General features: G+C 38.1%; 3 protein-coding genes across 3 annotated transcripts in view; 2 read left to right on the plus strand and 1 right to left on the minus strand.

The window, feature by feature from the left end:
* Positions 1-909: 909 nt before the first annotated feature.
* Positions 910-6,696, minus strand: LOC126824548 (toll-like receptor 13). The gene is made up of 2 exons (XM_050553781.1): positions 6,647-6,696; positions 910-3,635 (listed from the first exon to the last, which is right to left on the minus strand). Exon 2 carries the CDS (start codon positions 3,603-3,605, stop codon positions 1,566-1,568), a length of 2,040 nt encoding a protein of 679 aa, XP_050409738.1. The 5' UTR covers positions 3,606-3,635; positions 6,647-6,696; the 3' UTR covers positions 910-1,565.
* A 4,739-nt stretch (positions 6,697-11,435) lies between these two features.
* Positions 11,436-25,991, plus strand: part of LOC126824536 (lactase/phlorizin hydrolase) — a 43,599-nt gene continuing 29,043 nt past the window's right edge. Inside the window, exons 1-2 of the mRNA XM_056101974.1 lie at positions 11,436-11,589; positions 12,305-12,435. Coding sequence (XP_055957949.1) covers positions 11,436-11,589; positions 12,305-12,435 — 285 coding nt within the window. The remainder of the gene's footprint in view (positions 11,590-12,304; positions 12,436-25,991) is intronic.
* Positions 15,289-17,093, plus strand: LOC126824551 (neuronal acetylcholine receptor subunit beta-3-like). The gene has a single exon (XM_050553788.1). The coding sequence runs from the start codon at positions 15,339-15,341 to the stop codon at positions 16,647-16,649; it is 1,311 nt and encodes a 436-aa protein (XP_050409745.1). The 5' UTR covers positions 15,289-15,338; the 3' UTR covers positions 16,650-17,093.

Genomic DNA, 25,991 nt, shown 5'->3' on the forward strand with positions numbered 1-25,991 from the left:
AACCCTGTGACCCCATTCGTGAAAACTTAAACTATAATATTTTAAGAATTAGGATTTTAGTGCTCAGCATTTCCCGACCCTTTGATTTATATTTTGGGGACAACTTAAGGAGCACGATGTTAGAATCGTTCAGACCTCGAACTCTATTAATAGAGTACCGGTATTTGACAATTGAGAGTAAGTCACGATAATCCATTTTATCCAATTAAATTTCGGCCTTACGAGGCCAATAAATGTATAAATAATTATTTATGTAAAGTTTGAAGCTGCAGGAAAATGACCTGCAAATTGAAGATTTACCGCTTACATAATGCATCTTTAATGCCACGACTTGAGATAGATGGTTAAGACGCTGGCTCGCTAGCCTGGCGGTCGGGTGTTCGACCCCTGCATTGGCCGAGAAAGTTCATCCTGCTTTTCCGATGTGGTTTCCCCTTGTCAGTGGTGCAGAACGGAGGGCCTGACAAGGACAGCTGTCTATAGTCCTTCGAATGATACGAAAAACCGAGGACCCGTGTATACATTAGAATGCACGTAAAAGATCCCTTGGCAGTTGGAATTCGATATAAGAGTAGGCTGTATGGCGTATGCCCGTCTTCATTAGCCCAGTATAGGAGCAGAACAGTAAGACGTTAAACCCGTCTTCATTAGCCCAGTATAGGAGCAGAACAGTAGGACGTTAAACCCCTCTTCATTAGCCCAGTATAGGAGCAGAACAGTAAGACGTTAAACCCGTCTTCATTAGCCCAGTATAGGAGCAGAACAGTAGGACGTTAAACCCCTCTTCATTAGCCCAGTATAGGAGCAGAACAGTAAGACGTTAAACCCCATTTCATTACATTTATTGTTTTTTGTATTAAAGTGTGACGAATCTTTGTTGGAGAAAATAAAATAAACACGCAATTTAAATTTTGTATATGTTTATTGTAATTTGTCATTTACATAACATTAAACGTACAAAACAATATATAATAGAAAATACAATTATACACAGTAGAGTGACGTAGAAAATATATTTTGAAATTACTTGATCCCTTGTGTTTGCTGTTTAATTTCATTACTCAGTCGTGAGTATCTGTTAAGAGAGCGAGAGGGGGTGGGGTGTTTAACGACCACTCGACACAAACTAGGTCATTTCGGGACTAACATACGGTTCAATTTTATTTCAATAATTCGCTTCCGCTTATGGGAGTTTAGCATTGGGAGAAGCCCGGGAAAAAACCACGAGATTTATGTTAAAAACACAACACAATTTATATAAACATACACATATAGCAGCGACGTTTCGATAAGTATTCTCTTATCAATTTTAAATACAAACTATATATAAGAGAATACTTGTCGAAACGTTGTGCTATATGTGTATTCCATATAAATTGTGTTGTGTTTTTTCAATGTGCCCAAATGCCACTCAAGGATTATATTTATGTTAAACATGAAACGTTAATTTATGTTTATTTAAACCAAAGCGCATCCGGCCTTACAAACTTTTCTGTAACTTTTGTTGTTTTGGGATTTTAGCAGTGGGAGATCCCAGAGAACAATCACGAGTTCAAAGTATTGTGTCATTCTACCGCCGTCACCATTGACCCTTTAAGCCTTTCCCAGAACATAGGTTCATTCTCATCTTCTTCGCACCACGTAATGTAGGTGGTAGTCTTTAATAACGCGTGTAGCGCTTTGCTCATATTAAGCGCTTCTATTTCCTCCAGTAGTATCACTACTACGGACTCGATGGTCATGTCCAAAACTAGTTTCTGTGCTAGACTTAACTCAAACTGGCACCACTCACTGCCGGCGTAAGCATTGGATAATATGATTATAACTTTACGGCTGTTTTCCATATGCTGTACGATGTTATCAATGATCATTTTCCCCGCACAGAAATCTCTCTCGTGGATGCAAAGCTTCAGATCCTCCCCATCTTCCAAGACAGGACGTAGTCTGTCCAAAACCCAGTCACTATCTTCAACACAGTAAGAGACAAATGCATCGTAGTCAAACCGTCTTTCAGCTAAATTCAGTAACAGCCGAGGTCTATATCTCCACATGTAGATGTGGTATTTGATGAACCATCTGTATTTATAGATTAATGATACCAGAATTACCATAGATACTATTAAACATCCCACGGACACCGTAGAAATATACAATTCGGTATTCTTCAGGCAAATTCTGTTGGTAATATTCAGGCACCTGTATCCGTTGGGATAATTCAGAAATTTGTGTTTATCACTACGCATCCATTGAACAAACCACACAAAATCACAGTCACAAAGAAACGGGTTTTCAGCTAGTGCCAACGTTTCAAGTTGTCTTCGAAAATAACCAGGAAACATATGCGTGTTAAAAGACTGAAGCCAATTGTGGTAAGCGTATATTGCAGTCAAATTGGTGTTTTTCAGACTTTCGGGCCATTGTTTAATATTGTTCCAACGTATATCTAAATGTTTCAAGTGATGGAGCTTTTCACTTATAATGCCGGGTACTTCCTGTAACCTACATTTAAATACTATTAAGTGTGTAAGTGACGTCAGTGGCGAAAGGGCGCGGTTCAATATGTCGATATCAGTTTCGAAAAAGTTTTCGGATATTTGCAAAATCTGTAAGCGGTCGCATCCAGTGAAAGCATCTGGATCTAAATGTTTGGCTTGAAGTAAATTCTGATGCAGATAAAGAGTGAAGATATTGCTGTTATTGAAAGCGCCACCTTGTATTTTAAACGCAGATTTAGAACTACGTTGACTGGCTATTGACAACCAATTCAAGGATTGCAATGAGTGAAACGTCCCCCTTTGCAGAACGTTCAGGCTATTGAAGTCCAGGCTCAATTTGTTCAGCTTTTTGAGACATTTTATATGGTTCTCGTCGATATTGTCTATACTATTGTTCATCATTGTCAAAAAACGTAAATTAGGGAAGTATGAATTATCCGATGTGTCACAAAACTGGGGTAACTGTCTCATAACGTTATCGTTAAGAAAAAGTTGTTGCAGGTTCCAGTTATAATCCAGAATAAATGTCAATATTTTGTTTTTAGTTAGTACCAGAGTCCGTAAATGTTTAATAGGCTTGAATACTGAATAATTCAGTACTTCGATATTGTTGGAAGACAGGTCCAGATATCTTAGTCGATACGATTTAAAGTTTTCAAAAATATCACTCGGGATTGCCCGGAATCCATTATCACTCAAGGATAAACTTTTGATTCTGGAAGTATTCGCTATGTGGATAACGTTATAAAGGGACCTCACTGTTAACAAATTTCCCCTTAAATTCAGCTTAACAATATCTGTGAGGGATTGCAGTGCGTCGTTTTCGATTGTGCTAATCTTGTTATACGTTAAATGTAGGGATGTTAGACCACTTACGTTTGAAAATGTACTAGCGTTGACAAAGGGGAGATAATTATATTGGAATTTAAGTTGCTGTATCCTGGTAGGTAGAACTGGTATATAGCTGATATTCAGGTGGTCACAGTGTGCAATACGTTTACTACAATTACACAAACCCGATGAGCAGGCATCTTCCAACCCAATCACTGACGTCACAAGTGACGTCAAACAGATTAGGACTATAATTAGTAAAGTTGACTGTGTCACCATCTTGTTATTTGTAGGTCATCTTCGTCATAGCTGCAATATATAGACAATGGACCCTTTACTGATATTATTATGGACAATCCGATTAAAACACAGATCCTATTTCGTTTTTTTATAGTTCAAAATTTCGTTTTACTTGTCTTTACTACACTAGAATCTGAAAGAGTTGTTATGTTACCGGCGTTTTGGATGGAGTGAGGGATAAGCCAATGAAACAATCTGTTACGACGACTTCTTGGCATGCTATGTACGGAACTGTGGGTAAACCACTAGGGACGCCAACGCTGATTGATTAATCAACGTCTTAAGTCATAGGGTCAAAAGCCGCTCGTAGGACCCCTGGCACGAACTTCGAGTACAACTTATCAGATCTTCATTAGTGTAGGACATCGATAGTATATATAAAAAAACGAAACGAAATATAGATCTGTATTTTAATTGACGAAATAATTGATCAAATGTATTTTGTGTATAGCTTCAAAGGTTGCGCGTCCTTTAACTCTGGAGTCAATCTCTGTGGCTTTCCGCGCGAACACAAATTGGGCAGCGGTCGCGTCAGTATAAACATAAACGACTTCATAGTTAAGCGGTCGTAGTTGCATTCGCCTTCGCGCTCGGTATAAACTGGCCTTTGCGTCATTTAAAAGACGCCCGCCGTCAAGTTGTCTGCGATATCACCTTGGGTGGAAGTGGGCGTAAAACTTTTGGAACAATTGCACTGCGTATTTCCTTGAAGTCATTATCAGGTCATGGTATGATTACTGACCAGTGTATATTCCTTTGAATTAATGCAGACCGTGTGCACATATCATATGTAGTATGTAAATGACATATGTGATTAATTACATGTTTAAATAGAACGTGACTAAACGAATTACGGTAAACGATTCGTATATCAATGTTAAAATGTTTATCTTCTCTTAAATATTGGATATCAGAAGCCCATATTTTCCCGGTAAGATCACAACATCAATGTTGATTTAAATTGACCAATAATTCGTGTTTTCAATGTCGAAGACTTTGGATGATATTGAGTTAAGAAACTGGGTGAAAATTTTGTATCTACAGGACCAAAAGTCACTACGGCCAGTCTTCTGCGCTGCCGAACACACGCAAGTTTACCAAAATTGTAACACAGAAGTATATAGAGTTGAAAAGTCGACATCATCTATTATCAAAACCAGCTTAGGTCAATAAGTTCACAGAATCTAAATAATAGTTTGTATTTTATAAAATAGAAAATTAAGCACTTTGTCACAAAATTGCCTCTGTAGACAACCCATACAGCTCGTGGCGAGTTACGCCTAAGTCATTAAGCGATCTAATCGCTTCTCTTTTCCCAATCACGAATATAAATGTAAATCTTACGTCCAATACAAATGTAATGAAACATCGTATTGTTCTGCTCCGAGTGATCTAATGAAGATAGGCATACGCAATGCAGTGTGCTACAAGGTAAGGGATTGAGTGGTCTAGTGGTTTAAACGAGATTGCTATAGTAAAAGTTTAATTTTATCATTTACTTAGTTCATTGTGTAAAGGATTTCAGATTTTTTTTTTTTTAAGTTTTAGTAACATAACAAATAACGTTAAAAAACACTTTCGGATTTCCGCAATTACGGAAACACCCGACAATTAATGAGCTGAAGCTAAATCACGTGATCGACATACGTGAGAGGCGATTCTCGTGTAGCAGTCGATGTATATTTCAATATGGTATCGGCAGGGCGTAAAACTTTTGGAACAAACGAACGAAGATTGTTTCCATGTATTAAGTTCTAGGTTTTCTCTGTTATAAAACTGTTATAGTGTGTCTTTCTATATATTTTATTACAATTTAATTCTAGTCAAAATAGCAATTGACCAATGTCCGAATTGATATCTCTTTAATGTTTCTGGTCTTTCAACTGTTTGGGTTTAAACTTAATGTAACGATATATATTATGTAATTATAGTTAACACACGTTCTTGCTATGTCCATATCTTCTGCTGTATTTAAACATCTGTTTCCTATGTACAATTTAACTTCTTGTCAAATATTATTATATAATTATTTTAATCCTAAGTTTTATATATGTTCCATATTATACGGTAACTTTCGTCTGGTGACCGGCTCGCCCTAGCGATACCTATCTCGTTATTGTGCCCGTTAGCCAGTTTTGGACATTCCTTTATTAAAAGCACAATTTTAACTATTTATCTGAGTTTTCGTCGTTAGTGTTGGAATAAGCTACAACCCCCAGAAAACAGCACTTCGGCAAAACTAAGGACTAATTGTCCTAACCTTGTATTTTATACACTTGTATTTGACACGCTTAAAATATTTGATCCCTATTTTGACTACCATATTAAACCATTTAATTTTACTTGGATTTTTACTACATTTCACGAAAATGGTTATTTATAAAGTTTTATTTTTTCTTGCAAAGAAACACTCTTGAAAATAGTCTACCACGTCAACTTCGTGGCAAATAGTAACAATGGGATCGACACCGGAGGCTCATAATTAGTCAACCCACGCAGTATTCCCTTAACATTCTTGTATAAAATGAAATGGGATTAACGCCCTACTGTTCTGCTCCTACTGGGCTAATGAAGACGGGCATACGCCATGTAATATGCTATGAGGGAAATTTTGTCCAGGCAGCGGCACTAGAGCCTGCTCTTATATCGAATTCCAACTGTCAATGGATATTTTACCTTCACGCCAATGTGTACACAGGACCACGGTTTATTGTTCCATCCGAACAACTATACCAAGGAAATCCCGATAGATTTTTTCGACCAACGCAGAGATCGAACACGTCACCCCCAGGTTAGCGACTAAATAATCGATGCTCCCAGAGTCAATAAAGTTAAAAAGGGTTATACCGAACAAAATGGACATTTTACTTACCGTTAAGATGGGATATATTTTTAACATTTAAACCCAAAATAATTAAAAAGGTTATACCGAACAGAGTGGGCATTTTACTCGTTAAAATGGATATATTTTAAACATTTTTAAACCCAAAATAATTAAACAAAATGGATATTTGACTTACCGATAAAACGGCTATAACCTACGATTTAATCATTCAAACCCACACATAAAAATATGAATGTTCTGAGTTTAGTTTAGATTATCTCCGGTGCAAAGTACATATCACAGTTAAAGGACGTACCCCAGATATATAGCAGTGTATAAATCATACAATTGTAGATTTAAGACACAAAACAAGAGATAGAGGGAGAGAGAGAATTTAACGACACAAACTAGGTCATTTCGGGACTAACATATGGTTCAATTTTATTTCAACAATTCGCTTGCGTGTATGGATCTTTAGCAGTGGGAGGGGACCCGGAGAAAACCCACGTGGGAATCGAAACCACGCCAGTTGACTCAATGACAGACCTTACGATACAGCGCGCATGTGCTAACCATTTGGCCACCCACCGGCACACCCACACACACCCCGACTCAAAACAATACAGTTAGCCTACATGTCTGTGTTGAAAGAGCGAGCGTACTGTTACAACTATCTATTTTGTAAATCGAGTGTGTTATTTACTTCAAAACTGGCGAATACACCTTAAAAGGGAAGAGTGAGTTTGTCTGCCTACGTTTCTTCGATTTCCAACTGTCTGAGAGGGTGACGTTGGCTAAGAGGGTAAGATGCTGGCTCGCTAGCCTGGAGGTCGGGCGTTCGATCCCTGTATTGGCCGAGAAAGTTCATTCAGATTTTCCGGCGTGATTCCCCCTTGTCAGTGATGCAGGGTGGAGGGCTTGACAGGGACAGCTGTCTAGTCGTTCGGATGGGACGAACTATTGAGGTCCCGTGTACACATTGGCTGGCGTGGACGTAAAAGATTCCTTGACAGTTGGAATTTGATATAAGAGTAGGTCGTAGTGCCGCTGTCCAAGCACTGTGTGGCGTATGTCCGTCTTCATTAGCCCAGTTCGGAGCAGAACAGTAGGACGTTAAACCCCATTTCATTTCATTTCCAATTGCCTGGGTTCATTTACCGGTGTAAGGCGGTTTTGAGAACTATCCGATCGATATGCCTTACTTTCCTCGATAGTCGAAAGGCCGTACTGTTGTCCAGAATATGGTTTTCATTTCAACAATATGAACAATATGTATTGTTAATTTGCACTATTAAAGGCACACCATGGTTTAAGAACAAATATACACACTTGGTCAGGTCTAAGATTACAGGACAGGATCTCGGATGGAATCACATTTTACCGTCCTCTAGTTGGATACACGTAACAGAACAGGTTAAACAGATTCCAAATAAAGATCTGGGCCCTTATTCACGAAAACTTAAACTAAGATACAATCGAAATTTTAAGAAATACTGCAACTTCATTGGATATATGCAAATTGATTTTACTGGTCAGCCAATCGAATTGCAGTATTTCTTAAAATTTCGATTGTATCTATGTTTAAGTTTTCGTGAAGAAGGGCCCTGATCTGAAAGTCGACTGTGTATCTGTTACCAGTCTATACTTTAATCAGTAACAATAACTGGTCCCCAGTGTGTGCGTCATATCCGGAACTTGCGAGAAGACGACATGGATCAACCATCATAGCATAGATCTGTACTTTACTTTACTTTTACGTTACGTTACAATTATATCCAGAGAGAGAGAGAGAGAGAGATGGGGTTTAACGTCCACTCGACACAAACTAGGTCATTTTGGGACTAACATATGGTTCAATTTATTTCAATAATTCGCTTGCGCGTAGGGGTCTTTAGCAGTGGGAGGAAACCGGAGGACCCGGAGAAAACGCACGAGGTTGGACAGGCGACCCTACTCCTTGCCACGTATAACCGGGGATTCGAAACCACGCCAGTTGACTCAATGACAGACTTTATGGTACAGCGCGCACGTGCTGATCATTCAGCCACCCAACCCCCCACAATTATATCCAGACTAGGTTTAAAATATAGTATCACATTTGTAAAATTTGCATAGAGAGAGAGAGAGAGAGAGAGAGAGAGAGAGTTAATGTCCTCTAGACACAAACTAGGTCATTTCGATTTCGGGCCTAAGCAGACAGACACATCATCCGTTCAACAGGGACCCACCTTTAATATGAAATGAAATGGGGTTTAACGTCCTACTGTTCTGCTCCTATGCTGGGCTAATGAAGACGGGACCTTTAATATATATAGATATAAATTATAAAGAGTCATATCCTGTCGAGTAATAGCGAGGCGTCTCTCAAGTGTCCAGGAAGATTTTGATAAGAGGCCACCATGACACGGAGTTGTATGTCACGACTTACATTGTCGATTGTTGAGTCTCGTTGGTCCAGTGAGTATGGTGTTGGCTTATTAACCGATTGGATGATCGAGAACAAATCTCAGGGATTTTCAGATTGGTTTGCTTTTGTAAGTGGTGCAATATGCGGGGGCGTGGCACGGATAAGACGTTTAGACCTTCGATAACGTTAAACCCCATTTCCGTTTATTTCATTCGTATTACCATAGTCTAATGGTGATGACTGGGAGCTAACGTCAGCTACCACCCAGAGCAATATCGCAGACCATGAAAGTGGTATTATAACAAATCGGGTTAAAGATACACTATGTAAGATTTAGATAAAGAACTAGCCATTCTTGCTATAATAGTTCGAAAGCAGATGATGTAAAATGAATAATTTGAAAATTTCATTCAAATTACTCTATGGCGCGAGCAAAGATATTAGCCTTTGAGGGTTTGACAGACGTGTGCAATAATTTCAACCACCGGACTGGTTGATCGAAGCTAAGTCTCGGTCCTCCATATTTGATTAAATCAAAGTATCGCTGAACCATTCTAATGTATTTAATATCGGAGAAATCTGATGCCATTGAGAGTTGATTAAGGCCTGGATCAGTTAATTAATGTCTAATTAATACTTTAGAAAACATTTCAGGCCTAAAGAAAGACCTGCAATAAGCAGATTTAGCTCTTGCATAATGCATGTTTAAGTTCGAACAAGGGCTGACGAACGAATTCCTTATTTACAAAAATAATGATCAATTTAAGGGTGATTTAACGGGAAAGTTGAATTCTTCCTACTAACACTGAGAAATGACATCACTGTCTTCAACAAAATAAGTATACTAGTTTCTGTTCATGACTATTTATAATAGAACCGAAACCAGATAAAAGACTCCGGCCTCTCCCTGTCCGTACACTTCTTTATAGCGCGACAAACCTATGCATCCTGCATTTAAATTGTTGAGGCCACGGTGGCTCAGTGAGTAGGACGTTGGCTCGCTAAGCTGGAGATCCCGTGTTCGATCCCGGTGTTGACCGAGAAAGTTATTCCTAGCCAGTGATGCAGGACACCGTTAGTTATTCGGATGGGACAATGAGAGAGAGAGAGAGACCGTTAGAGAGAGAGAGAGAGAGAGAGAGAGGGGGGGTCTAAAGTTCAGTCGAAACAATCTAGGTCATTTCGGGATTAACATATGGTTCAATTCTATTTCAATAATTGTTTATGCGTAGTGGTCTTTATCAGCGGGAGGAAACCCGAGGACCTGGAGAAAATAACGTTAATATTAGCATATTTTTAGCCCTGCGAAATTTTAAAAAGTAATTCTGAATATTTTTACAAAGGAAAAATACCAAAAAATCCCGAATTGACATTTATGCATATCTGGAGCCTCGTTTTGATTTTTTCCGTGAGTGACGTCAAAGACGACAGACGTTGTGAATTTCCTTATAGAAGGCTATTGCAACTGAGCACAGCATTCCGTTATTTTGCCTCACTGGAAGCATAAACAGTGTTTTTTAACGTTATTTGTTACTAAAACTTTAAAAAAAAAAAATATTCTGAAATATTTTATTCTGAATTTTTAAGTAGATCGAGGCATTTGTCATCTAAGCTTCAACTACAGGGATACTTGTTTTATGGCCGTCATATTGACTTGATTGGTAAATATAACATGTCTCGCTCGGCTATTATTCTAGATATATTTAATTGACGCGTATACTATCCCTGATAATGTCTGTCTGCTACATCGTTAACACTGTTCATCACGTGCATGTTACAATTTTGGTAAACTTGCGTGTGTTCGGCAGCGCAGAAGACTGGCCGTAGTGACTTTTGGTCCTGTAGATACAAAATTTTCACCCAGTTTCTTAACTCAATATCATCCAAAGTCTTCGACATTGAAAACACGAATTATTGGTCAATTTAAATCAACATTGATGTTGTGATCTTACCGGGAAAATATGGGCTTCTGATATCCAATATTTAAGAGAAGATAAACATTTTAACATTGATATACGAATCGTTTACCGTAATTCGTTTCAGCGCAATGTGTAACACGGCTAGACATAGTCCACATGTTAAGTCAAACGGTGACCCATGTTCTTATCTTGGGAGCATGCGCAATAAATACTACCGGTGTAGACTGGAATAACCAGACGCTAGAGATTGACATTCGATTGAGACTTCTGGCGTATTTCGCCGAGCATAACTGATTTGACATTAGAGCAAAAACGGACACGATTGAATGTTAAACATGTTTAAATACATTCATATTATATTATTATATGCGTTGTGAGCCATTTGGGTCAATTTCGAGGTCCCAAATATTAGCTTCTTTAAGCCTCACTGACTGACCTCGCACAGGTTAATATTTGTGAGATAAAAAAAATTGTTTGTCACTACCGGTAATTTTTTCTATCTAGCTGCTTACATAAATATCATAGTTGCGCTGCCTAGATATACAGTCATGGGGGTCATAGGTCAGATTAGTATCCATGTTATCAAGTAGCTTCGTACCAACTTCGAACACTCGCCTACACCCTCTTGGTATCCCGAGGAGGCCAAAAACTTAAGCATAATGAAGTCATTATGCTTTGTTTTAGCTTGGATTTTTACAGTAAGTTCAGGGACTCAATATGATGATGAATTTTATTATGGTAAATTCCCTGATGGTTTTGAATGGGGTACAGCCACGGCAGCGTATCAAGTGGAAGGGGCCTGGAATATAGACGGTAAGACCGGTGTTATAACAATATAATAAAATGAATTTAAAAAGGAATGAAATAAAATGGGGTTAAACGTCTTACCTTCGGTACGATCCGGACCAATTATTCTATTACTATAAATACCAATGAAAACTATGTGTTTTATTATTCTATTACTGCATGCTTTGTTGACAACTATGTGTTTAATTATTGTATTACTACAAGTACCAATGAAAACTATGTGTTTCATTATTGTATTACTGCACGTTTTGATGACAACTATGGGTTTTAATTATTGTGTTACTTCAAGTACAGATGAAAGGAGTCGCGGTGGTTAAGTGGGTAGGACACTGGCTCACTAGCCCGGAGGTCTCGTATTCATAGGGATTTTCCGGCTTGCTTTCTCTTTGTGCAGGCTGTCTAGTCGTTTGGATGGGACAAAAATCGGAGGTCCCGTATATACATTGGCGTGTACGTAAAATATCCCTTGGCAGTTGGAATTCGATATAAGAGTAGGTCATATTGCCGCTGCCCGGACAAACTTTCCCTCATAGCACACGGTAAGGCGTATGCCCGTCTTCATTAGCCCGGTAGGAGCAGAACAGTAGGACGTTAAACCCCATTTCATTTCATTTCGTACCGATGAAAACTATGTGTTTAGTGAAACACTCGGGTTTAATTATGTTATTATTATGTTATTGCCAGTACCAATGAAAACTATGTGTTTTATTATTGATTACAGGTAAAGGTGAGAGTATATGGGACAGATTCAGTCACACGCCAGGTAAAATAGATAATGGTATGACCGGTGATATAACGTGTGATAGTTACCATAAATATAAAGAGGATGTCCAGATGTTAAAACAACTAGGGGTAAGTTTAAACCATCAGACTTGTTCACGCGTGTGAAAGATCAGCAGTGAATATTCGCTAGGCCGCGACAATCACTGATAAGCATGACATCGATGCGGACTTAATGAGCCACAAATATTAACTTTTTTCCTCCAAAAAATTAAATTCTAAAACATGTGTTAAAAAAATAAATAAAAACGTTTTACGTATTTGTAGGTACAACTTATTTCCTATTTAGTGTAATTGGGTATTAAAATGAGTAAAAGACTCCATTCCGCCCGAGCCAGTAACGTCTTATGTAAACAATGCACGCGCCATTGAGCCAATGATTGACGCCGCTTGATGAGACGTCACACGTTGAAGTAGTCACCTTTTACAGAGATATTAGAAGACTTTCTTAATCCTCTGTGAAACAGAATGGTGAAAAATATGTACACATGGTCATATATATGGACGTGTGTGTGAGATATGTACCACAGGCGCCTGTAACGCGGAAAACATTTCAAAAATGACATTAAGCTATGACTAAGTATAATGTCTAAAGTCTGTCCATGTTCGTAAGCGAGATTATCAAATAATTAGTCTGATTCCGATTTCTAACTCAGGGGCAAATAACTCGTCTGAAACCAATCCTCTTTCCGTAGATATAATATAGAAAGGTAAGAAACAAGTTGGAATAAAAGTTGACTACTCTAGATTCAGTAAACCAGTGGAAATACTCACTGATTTTCGCTAGGTAGACAATCGAGTCTACGATGACATTAACAAATCGATCACGTGACTTAAAGAGGGTCACGTGGATGGTTTTAAAACGTATGTACAAATGTATTTTAAATACTGTTAAAGATTATTGTCCTCGACAGTAGCCGTATCAACTGTATGCTCTCCCTATATTTTAGAAAATATTACTGGGGGTGTCGATAATCCAATATCCTTGTAATTTCATAATGGTGGACTCATCAATACGATACTGCCTGATATTAATCCATTTGACTATGCCCCAGAGAAAAGATCGTCTATAATACCATACAACATATCTGTATAATCCGAACAACGGGTTCAGAATTCTAATTTGTATTAGTAATAATTAAATATTAATGTTTATCGTTTGTGTCTGGTTATGATATTGCGTGACAGATTCATTATAACACCAATTTCATGCGCCACGGTAGCTAAGTGGGCAAATCGTGTATTGGGACAGGTGATTAACTGAATTATATGGAAGCGTTAACTGAATTATATGGAAGCGTATAAGGGCCAATAAGCGCGATAAATACCAGGGGTACGGTGTTGTTCTCAAAACATGCATTATTAATAACACAGATTTCATAAACACTAATTGTTATTAATATCACGTGATTTGTATATTTGAATTTGTTGAACTTGAAGGACAACAACAAAATATAATATATTTCTAAATAACTTTATACGCCACAAGAGACAGAAACACAAGTTATTTGTCCACAGATGAATCAATACGCGGTCGTGATTTAGCATATGATTTAATTGAAACTATATAATTTTAGTTTTTATCACGATAGGGGAGTTGCCAACTGCAGAATAAATCACAAACAAAGTGTCAATATATTTTGAATATAGCTATACGATATTGAGATGATCGGGCCATGTTTTCAATGTTTGTCGTTTTTTGGATGGGAGAGAGAGAGAAATGAGGTTTAGCGTCCACTCGACACAAACTAAGATTATAAAATGACGGAAATTTGAACGTGTAGTCAACATTATCTATCTTTCTGTACCTAAATCTTGGTGGAATAATCCTACATTGTGTGATTTAGGTCTGACCCGATCCCGCAGAGTATCTCTACTGTTGATATATTGGAATGCACGAAGAAGATCCCCTGGCAGTTGGAATTCGATATAAGAGTAGGCGATATTGCCGCTGCCCGGGCAAAATTTCCCTCAGAGCACACTGTATGGCGTATGCCCGTCTTCATTAGCCCAGTATAGGAGGAGAACAGTAGGACGTTAAACGCCATTTCATTTCATTTCATTTCGCTACTGTTGATACATGGAGAATCTCCTACTCGTCGTTTTTGATATGAAAACATATCAACACAAGTCGATAAAGTAAAAAAAAAACCCCGAGACTCTGCCGATTTTTTTTTTTACTTTATCGACGAGTGTTGATATTTCTTTTAAAACAAAACCGACGAGTAGGAGATTTTATTTATCTCTCAATCCTTTCTTATATGCATAAATATATAATTATAATTCTTTGCTATAGAGATTACTTTTACTGAACCTGATTACATTACGGCGTAGTGATACATCATTTTTTGGCAGTAATTTACCTATTGCAAAGTACTATATATTGACCCAGGGTTTCCTTCAAGGTCACTTAAATAAAAATAGTTTCTTTGAAATTAAAAAGAAGGCATGCACTTTTCATTTTAAAAAGTGGTTCATTTAAAATACAAAGAAAGTAAATTAAATACAATAAATCACAGTCTATTCTACCTGTCATCAAGTACTATGAAAAGCGTAATCGTACTCAGACTTGCATTTAATCCCACGAAAACAATGAGTAATATCCGGCGTGCAAGATAGACAATATATACTTTTATAAAATCAATATATCATTATTAAGCTATTCATTAAATCGGTGTTTTGTGTTAAACGTAGTAATATTATATTATACTTTTTAATTAGACTCTCATCCATTTATTGAAAGGAGGAATTTATCAGACAAAAACATATACAATTCAGAAGAATATCGTATTATATCTGTTAGCTTGGTAATGTGGCTATATGAAAATAGTTTATGACGTTTTGTTTACGTCTAATGACGGCTTTCGTGATTTGATAAAATTTATGCCAGTCAACATTAAATTGTTAATGAGTAATGGCGGCTTCTATGGTCTGACTAAATTCGTTGAACTGTTTTCCGCGGAGTAATACTGAACATGTGGAGATATTGTAAGGGAACGTGTGTGTTGATATTTCTGTTATTTATCATTCAATGTACTGGGCAAAGGTCATCGCAGTTTAACGACACTGACGACCAAGGTAAATCATCAGAATCTGAATTGAAAGACACTACCGACCAACACACACCACCAGGTTCTGAGGGCAAAACCAACCGTTCTCAGACTTCAAAAGGCGTAGCTACATTTCAGAATGCCCAGCAGCTTGAAACCTATCTTCTGTCCAATTACAGTAAATGGTTAAGGCCAATACGAAACCAATCTGAGAAGATGATGGTCATCGTGAAGTTTGGTTTGGAAGGTATTGTGGACGTAGACGAAGTCGGGCAATTAATAACTTATAATGTTGTATTTGTTGTGAAGTGGAGAGATGAACTATTGAGATGGAATCCTGACGAGTTCGGTGGTATATCACTTGTAAATATACCCGTCGAAAAACGATGGCTACCACAACTAAAAGTTATCGACTCAGTTAAAGGCAGGAATTTGTTTTTGGACGAATCTCACCCGTATTCGGTAGACGAAAATGGAATAGTTGTATGGACTCCAGCTGCGGTTTTTACTAATTTATGTCTACTGGATATGACAAAATTTCCGTTCGATGAACAGGTTTGCGAAATCAGAATCTCACCCACCGATTTCTTACAAAATCACCTGCAGCTCTTTATAGAAGACAAATTTGACACTACAAAAATCCAAGAGAATGGAGAGTGGATGATTGTTGACATGATGGGAGTTAATAATACAAATAACCACGAATCGGTACCATCGTTAATTCTGATCAAAGTCGTCTTGTGTCGACGCCCGGCTTTCATTTTGCTCAATGTGTTCCTGCCAGTTATCATTCTGTCATTTGTAAACGTGGCTGTGTTTGCGGTACCAGGGGACTCTGGTGAGAAGTTGAGCTACGTCCTGATTGTTCTGCTAGCCCTGTCTCTGCTGTTGAGTGATATAAGCAGTAAGTTACCAACGACGTCCATCCGTATACCATACATCACCATCTACGTATCCAGCGAGGTTCTTCTCAGTACCCTTTCCGTCTTGATGACTGTGTTGATTAAACATCTGCGAAATTCGAAGCAACCCGTTCCCGTGTGGTTGCGTGGTTGTGTGCGATTCATGGAATCGGGTTGTTATAATAATAAAATTGATGTCTTTGATAAAGATGGAGTAATAAAATGGAAAGATGTGTCTGAAGCAATGGATAAGATATTTTTGTATTTCTCCTTATTCTTGGCTGGGACCATGTGTACAATTCTAATGGTTTTAATAACCCTACCCAATGCGTAAGGGGATCGAACCCCTACAGATTTGTTATCTTAAACAGTTTCAGTGACCTTTGATCAGGGTATTTAAAGATACATTATGCAAGAGCTTATCGTTGTTCCTTCGTTAGGTCTTAAATGTTATATAAATTATTAGTTTCATATTTCATAAACTTGCAAAGCCCATAATTAATTCTCGATGCCCTCGGATGCTCTAGAATTAGACGGATTTAAACACGATTGGCGGGTAACGATTTAATTAAAAAGTTGATACTATCGTAACAACGGTAGTAATGACGACCGAGACTACAAACAGGCCTAACGTCGCTCAGAATAAAGTAAATTGACTGATATTTTCAATATATTTATGTTAGTTTTGTTAGAAATGAATTATAAACATGTAATAATATTTAATAATACCTTTTTATTGCTGTGCTAAAATCTAATAAACAGGTCATATTACCATCTATACTTGTGTTTCGTTATTTTAGATTCGTGTTTCGTTATTTTAGACTCGTGTTTTGTTAATTTAGACTCCGGTCTTGTTTTTAGACACCCTTTTTAGTCTAGTGTTTCGTTCTTTCAGACTCGTGTCTCGTTCTTTTAGACTCATGTTTCGTTCGTTTAAACCCGTCTTTTGTTCCTATAGACTCGTGTTTTGTTGTAGTATATTCATGTTTTAGCTTTGGGGGGTTGGGTGATCGAATGGTTTAAAGAGTCCACGTTGGATCATTAGATCTGTCATTTAGTCATAAGGCGTGGTTTCGGTTCTCCGCTTGTACACCCTACTCATAAGGAGTGGGATTGCATGTTTCTCCTATAGCGGAAGACCCGTATGCTCAAGCCAATTATTGAAAAAAGATCGAACCACATGTTAGTCCCGAATATAGTTTGTGTCGAGTTGACATTAAACCTGTTTATTTTCCTCTATCCCCTGTCTGTCCGTTTGATCGAGGGTGGGGACAGCTGAGCGTTGCGTCATGAGGTCTGTCATTGTGTCGTGGGTTCGATTCCCATTTTGTACGTGACAGTGTGTAGGATCGCTTGTCCAACCTCGTGGATTTCCACCAGGTCCTCCGGTTTCCTCCCACTGCTAATGCTAATAAACCCTACGCGCAAGCGAATTAATGAAATAAAATTGAACCTATGTTAGTCCCGAAATGACCTAATCTGTGTCGAGTGTATTTTAATCAGATTTACAGATTATGCTCTGAGCAATAAATTAATTACATTCGTCTACTTATCTCTCATGTTATTCTGTTTTATTTTTCTATCTTATGCTATGTTCCCACCACACGATTCGCGCTACGATTGAAATCGTGGTTTTAATAACCAGGTAATCGTGATGGTCGTATCAGGTCTTATCACGTATTGTGGTCAGTTGACCGGATCGAAACGTGCGGGGTTAGATGGTCTGTCATTGAGTCAACTGGAATCCCAGGTTGTAGGTGACAAGGAGTATGGTCGCCTGTCCAACCTCGTGGGTTTTCTCCGGTTTCCTCTCACTGCTAAAGACCCCTACGCGCAAGCGAATTACAGAAATAAAATTTAACCATGTGTTTGTCCCGAAATGACCTAGTTTGTGTCGAGTGGACGTTAAACCCAATTTCTCCCCCTCTCTCTTCTATCGTAACGCATCACACGACAGTGTGAACCTAGCATTAGTGGAGTTACCAGATCGTGGACTCAATAGGAACAACCTTATCGTAACGCATCACACGACAGTGTGAACCTAGCATTAGAGGAGTTACCATATCGTGGACTCATTAGGAACAACCTTATCGTAACGTATCGCACGACAGTGTGAACTTAGCATTAGAGGAGTTACCATATCGTGGACTCAACAGGGACAACCTTATCGTAACGTATCACACGACAGTGTGAACCTAGCATTAGTGGAGTTACCAGATCGTGGACTCAATAGGAACAACCTTATCGTAACGCATCACACGACAGTGTGAACCTAGCATTAGTGGAGTTACCAGATCGTGGACTCAATAGGAACAACCTTATCGTAACGCATCACACGACAGTGTGAACCTAGCATTAGAGGAGTTACCATATCGTGGACTCATTAGGAACAACCTTATCGTAACGTATCGCACGACAGTGTGAACTTAGCATTAGAGGAGTTACCATATCGTGGACTCAACAGGGACAACCTTATCGTAACGTATCACACGACAGTGTGAACCTAGCATTAGTGGAGTTACCAGATCGTGGACTCAATAGGAACAACCTTATCGTAACGCATCACACGACAGTGTGAACCTAGCATTAGTGGAGTTACCAGATCGTGGACTCAATAGGAACAACCTTATCGTAACGCATCACACGACAGTGTGAACCTAGCATTAGAGGAGTTCCTAGATCGTGGACTCATTAGGGACAATCCTATCGTAACGCATCACACGATAGTGTGAACCTAGCATTACATAATAAATAATATTGGCAAAGCTTTTTAGCTAACGACATATTTTGAATCATTTTTCCATTACTGATGACAGAGATCGATCAACTCTAATTCGATAATAGATCTCTGTCCTAAATGGCCGCCATATCTAACAATTAGTATATTAATCTTTAAGAGGCATTTAGTAACTGGGTAGAGCAATACACAAAAAACACATACTTATGGAAAAACAGCTACTTATTTATTTGGGCGACGTTTCGAAGAGTATTCTCATAACGTTGAGAGAATACTCTTCGAAACGTCGCCCAAATAAATTAGTATATTGTTTTGTTATGCCGTCCTACTCCGGTTCACACCTTTTGTACACAATTAATCTTTTCCATTTCATTAAATAAAAGAAGAATATATACTTCGTCGATTTTGGACTTAAAATGTCTGTTATCGTGAATGGGAGAAAGGGAGAGAAATGAGGTTTAGCGCCCACTCGACGACACAAACTAGGATTATGAAATGACGGCAATTTGAACTTGTAGTCAACATTATCTATCTGTCTGTACGTAAATCTTGGTGGAATCCTACATTGTGTGATTTAGGCGTGACCCGATAAATTGGTTTATTTCCTTACTTAAAAATCAAATAACCAATGAAAGATACATTATTATAAATAAGATAAAGAGCTGGCAGTTCTCACTATAATAGTTAAAAACTAGATAATGTAAAGGCAATTTGCTGTAAATTTCATTCAAATTGATCCACTATGAACCGAGAATTAAGCGATTGAAATTTCGGCCTAGTCTCGATCATCATTACGAAAGTCTGTACGGTAAAACAACATAGTCTCGATCATCCATTTCATGATTAAATTATGAATGGAAGTCGTACAGCAAATGGGATCGCAATCCAGTAAATGTCGCAAGCTAGCGATGCCATCGAGAGTTGATTATGGTCGGAATAAGTTAATTAATGCCTAATTAATAATTTAGATAACATTTCAGGTCTAAAGAGAAATCTGCAATTGGTTGATTTAGCTCTTGCATAATATATGTTTAACTATATTTTATCGTGAATTAAGCGGTGCTCATAGAGATATTGCTAAAATCAATACAACATCTACTTTACTGACCCAAGAAAAGAATTCCACCATCTATTAATATAAAACAAAAACCTAAATTGTTGTTAGATGAGCTGAAAAATATGAACGATGACCTCAGAGTAATTAAATACAATAAAAACAGTGTATTCTAACTGCTATCAGGCGTTTCGAAAAGCGTAACCGTACTCTGACGTGCATTTAATCCCATGAACACAATGATTAATATGCGGCGTGCAAGATAGACAATAATATACCTTTATCAAATCAATACATCATTATTAAAGCGAGAATTATAGGATTATTTCTATGTCTTTTGCTCGAGGTTGTCAACTCACTATTATACGATCATAGGTATCATTCTCACACTTAAAAAAATCATTCACCCCGGAAATAATAACACAATTACCTCCCTTGTTTTTCTATTCCCACCATGAATAGCCATCACCAAACGTTTGAATTTGAAGTTAAAAATGATATTTTTGCCAATTTCCAAACTGGCAATAGTGAATTATAGGATTAATAGGATTATTCTTTAACAAGGTAGGACTGTTTATAGATGTCATCTATTTTAGGGCTTTATTTTAATACATTTTAAAAATATGACTTAAAAATATGAAATTGTCGCTTTAAGCAACGCATTACATCTATGTTTTATACTTGTTAAATATACTTGCATCCATTTAATGAAAGTAGAAATTTATCAGATAAAAATATATACAATTCAGACGATTATCGTATGATATCTGTTAGCTTGGTAATGGGTTATATCAATACAATTTATGGCGTTTTGTTTAGTCTAATGGCGGCTTTCGTGATCTGACAAAATTGATGTCAATCAACATAAAAGTGTTCACTTGTAATGACAGCTGGTACGATCTGGCACAATTCGTTTTATTCAACACTTAACTGTTTTGCGCGGAGCAATACTGACGATGTGGAGATATTGTTCAGGAACGTGTGTGCTAAGTTTTCTGTTGTTTGTCGTTCAGTGTAAATCGGCAGAATCTGAATTGAAAGACACCAAAGACCAACCAAAACCAAAACCAAAATCAAAACCACCGAGATCTGAGCAAAGTTCCAGCGGTTCTCAGACTTCAAAAGGCGTAGCTACATTTCAGAATGCTCAACAGCTTGAAACCCATCTTCTGTCCAATTACAGTAAATGGATAAGGCCAATACGAAACCAATCTGAGAAGATGGTGGTCAGTGTGAAGTTTGCTATGGAAGGTATTGTGGACGTAGACGAAGTCAGACAATTAATAACATATAATGTAGTGTTCAGAGTGCAATGGAGAGATGAACTATTGAGGTGGAATCCCGATGAGTTTGGTGGTATAACACTTGTAAATATCCCTGACGAGAAACGATGGCTACCACAACTAAAAGTTATCGACTCAGTTAAAGGCAGGAACTTGTTTTTGGACGAATCTCACCCGTATTCGGTAGACGAAGTTGGAATAGTGATGTGGAATCCAGCAGCAGTTTTTACTAATTTATGTCAACTGGATATGACCAAATTTCCGTTCGATGAACAGGTTTGTGAAATCAGAATTTCACCCACCGATTTCTTACAAAATCGCCTGCAGCTCGTTATAAAAGACGACTTTGGAACCGCAAAAATCCAAGAGAATGGAGAGTGGATGGTTGTTGACATGATGGGAGTTAATAATACAAATAAACACGAATCGCTACCATCGGTAATTCTGATCAAAGTCGTCTTGTGTCGACGCCCGGCTTTCATTTTGCTCAATGTGTTCCTGCCAGTTATCATTCTGTCATTTGTAAACGTGGCTGTGTTTGCGGTACCAGGAGACTCTGGTGAGAAGTTGAGCTACGTTCTGACAGTTCTGCTAGCCCTGTCACTGCTGTTGAGTGACATAAGCAGTAAGTTACCAACGACTTCTATCCGTATACCTTACATCACCATCTACGTATCCAGCGAGATTCTTGTCAACACTCTGTCCGTCTTGATGACTATGTTAATTAAACATTTGCGAAATTCGAAACAACCCGTTCCCGCGTGGTTGCATGGTCTTGTGCGATTCATGGAATCGGGTTGTTATAATAACAAAATTTATGTCTTTAATAAAGATGGAGTAAGGCTTGACGACGAAGATACTATCAAATGGAAAGATGTGTCTGAAGCAATGGATAAGATATTTTTTTATTTCTCCTTATTCTTGGCTGGGACCATGTGTACAATTCTAATGGTTTTAATAACCCCACCCAATGCGTAAGGGGATCGAGCTCCTACAGATTTTTTTTTATCTTAAAGATACATTAGTTATGAGTTTTATAAACTGTTGGCCATTCTTGCTATGATGATTCAAAAATAGATGATAAAAAAAGAAAATGTTGAAAATTTCAGTCAAATTATTTTGTTCTGAACGGAATTGTCACTGTTGAAAGTTTGGACTAAAAATAGGCACCAATTGTGTCTCCACTGTCTATGAGAATTGGCGATCGTTTGAGTGACAGACGATAACTCCGCCCTCATATTCTCGATTATCAAGTAACATTAACATGCTCAATGGGTATGGAAGCCTCGCTTGGCAGGCCTTTCATCACCACTGTTTAAATCCAAACTGTATCCATGCTATCCGTTGGTCTACAGAGTTGATTTTGAGCTTGTTATGTAAATAAAGGTCTAATTTAATAATTTCTATAACATCTGAAGCCTAAATAAAGACTTGCAATTGGCAGATTTAGCCCTTGCATAATGTATGTTTAAACAGTTTCAGTGACATTTGATCAGGGTAATAACCACTTCTTATTTATAGATGCATTAAGCAAGAGCTGTCTTTCGTTAGGCCTTAAATGTTATAAAAATTATTTAATTAACTTGCAAAGACCATGATCAATTCTCGATGTCCTCGGATGCTCTAGATTTAGACGGGTTTAAACACGATTGTTGGTCTTCTCTGGGTGCTTTGGTTTTCTACCACTGCTAAAACCTCTATGTGCACTCAAATTATAAAGAATAAAATTGAACCATATGTTAGTCTCTCCCTCTCTCTCTCTCTCTCTATCTCTCTCTCTCTCTCACACACAAACACACCCATAATAAATAATATTGACAATGCTTTTAAACTAACGACCTATTTTAGATCATTTTTCCATTACTAGTAATATGATGTAAATACCTTTCTACAGTTAATCAATAGAGTTAATAGAATTTCTAACTCATTTGTAATTACTAATAAATGATGTGTAGTACAGGTGCGTTATTATCTAAATGTGGGAATTTAACTAGTAGGATAACTCATGAGACTGAGGTTATACTGGGGAAAGAAAAACTGAAGAAGATAACCCGAGAAAAAGAAAAACTGAGGCCGCCAGGCCGAGCTTTTCTGTTGAGGTTTTTTTTCTGAAGTCTTTCTTCCCCAGCATAACCGAAGTCGAGGACTTTATCTTGCTTATAAACCGTCTATGTTTACATGTACGCAAGATGAGAATATCACAGAATTCCTGTAAGAAAAGCTTTATATCATGTTTTCTTATAGGAAAAAAACCCTACCCTGGAAGAATAACCCGTTACAGGTTTAAAGAAAACTTTCAGAAGAATAACCCCAAATTCCCCTGTATATATCCAAAGCCACCCCGACTTTCAGACCGCAAGTTATTTCGGGCATAGAATATACCCCAAAGATCAAAGAGATTTACTGTTACAGATTTATAAATGTAGGAGAACTACGCTACACACAATACAAAACCGGCAAGACAATCCCGTGGCAAGACACCGTAAAGAAATGTCAAAATTAAGTGAATGGATGCGTAGTGTAAAACAACACTTCTCTCACGAAGAAACTGAAAAATGGGTAGCAGATAGGACCACGGTCGGGGATATATGCTTAAAGTAGCCAAGTCTCTAACTCAATATAATTCAAAGACAAAATAAACATCTTACCATTTGTACCATAATGCGTTTCAGTGCCATCTGTATTAAGGGACTCCAAGAACGAGGCTAGGCATATTGACAGAGAGGGGTGGGGTGCATCACTACGTTTTGGACGCATCTTCTTCAGACAAGGGTTGAATGTGCTACTCAAACACATTCCATAACTTTTGTTTAAATAAGATGATGTATGAAATGAAATGAAATGGGGTTTAACGTCCTACTGTTCTGCTCCTATACTGGGCTAATGAAGACGGGCATATACAATACAGTGTGCTATGAGGGAAATTTTGCCCGGGCAACTGCCAAGGGATCTTTTACGTGCATTCCAATGTATACACGGGACCTCGGTTTTTGGTATCATCCGAAGGACTAGACAGCTGTCCTTGTCAGGCCCTCCGTTCTGCACCACTGACAAGGGGAAACCACATTGGAAAATCCCGATGAACTTTCTCGGCCAATGCAGGGATCGAACACGTGACCTGCAGGGTGGAATTGGTTGGGTGGATGATAAGTGGGTTGAATAGGTTGATGAGATGGCGGAAACTAGATGACGAGTGTTTGAAAACCAGATGACGAGTGGGTTGAATAGGATGATGAGTGGGTGGAATGGGGTGGGTGGATGATACGCGTGTGGAATCGGATGATGAGTGGGTTGAATAGGTTGATGAGATGGCGAAAACTGGATGATGAGTGGGTGGAAACCGGATGACGAGTTGGCGGAATAGGATGATGAGTGGGTGGAATGGGGTGGGTGGATGATACGCGTGTGGAATCGGATGATGAGTGGGTTGAATAGGTTGATGAGATGGCGGAAACTGGATGATGAGTGGGTGGAAACCGGATGACGAGTTGGCGGAATAGGATAATGAGTGGGTGAAAACCGGATGATTGTGTAAGTGGAAACCGTAAAATGAACTACATATTGAGTTAACGACACGTTAAATCATCTATCGCGTGTTTTCAATCAAATCCATAACAGTTGGTTTTAAGATTCCGCTGTTGGTGGGTAGCAGAATTATATAACAGAAAACTGCTTAGTCATGGGATATTGGTAGGTTTTTAATCACGAAATTATACATTGAAGAAGTTCAATAACTATTTTGTGATTAAATATAGAGGCATTTAGTAACTGGGTAGAGCAATACACAGAAACACATACTTATGGAAAAACAGTTGATAACGTTGGGAGAATACTCTTCGAAACGTCGCCCAAATAAATAAGTAGCTGTTTTTCCATATGTATGTGTGCTTGTGTATAAATCTAACAAAATCGCATGAATAAGCAGTTTTCTGTAATATATGCTACCGATCAACATCGGAATTTCAACGGCCTACTTTTGACTGTCTAGCTTGTGGTATATGTTCATGTTAGTTGTCATAAAAGTACAAGTATGTTATCTGTGACCTGAGACATATATAGATCATATACATATAGACTTTAAATAGATCCGCGCACTGACTAGGGTATTAAGATATAGACATTCTTTGATCGCGATGTAAATAAAATACCTGATTAGGGGTTGTTATATGGAATTAAATGGATGTTATAGTCACAGCCAGGCTAATAAAGACGGACAAGCGTTATTCACCCTGACAACGGCGCTACGGCCAACTCTTATTTCAAATCCAATTACCAAAGGATCTTGTACATGCACACTAACGTGCACGTGTGATTTCGAGTGTTCTGCCCAGTCGGAGCAGAACAGTAAAACGTTAAACCCCATTGCATTTCTTCCCATCTGAAAGACTAAACGCTGTTTCTTGCACACCTTGGTCGTGAGCCACAACGTTCTTTACCGACTGAGTCACCACGGCTCCCAAGTTTTTATACAATAAGTCAATCAATTATTAAAGATGCAGTATGCACGATTTATATAAAGGGTTGACCATTCGTGCTATCTAGATAAATGCATATATCGAAAACTGGCAAATATTCTGTATTGCTTTAGGAACGCTACTTGTT

The sequence above is a fragment of the Patella vulgata genome, chromosome 6 (assembly GCF_932274485.2).
Source record: "Patella vulgata chromosome 6, xgPatVulg1.2, whole genome shotgun sequence".
NCBI classification, from domain to species: Eukaryota; Metazoa; Mollusca; class Gastropoda; family Patellidae; genus Patella; species Patella vulgata.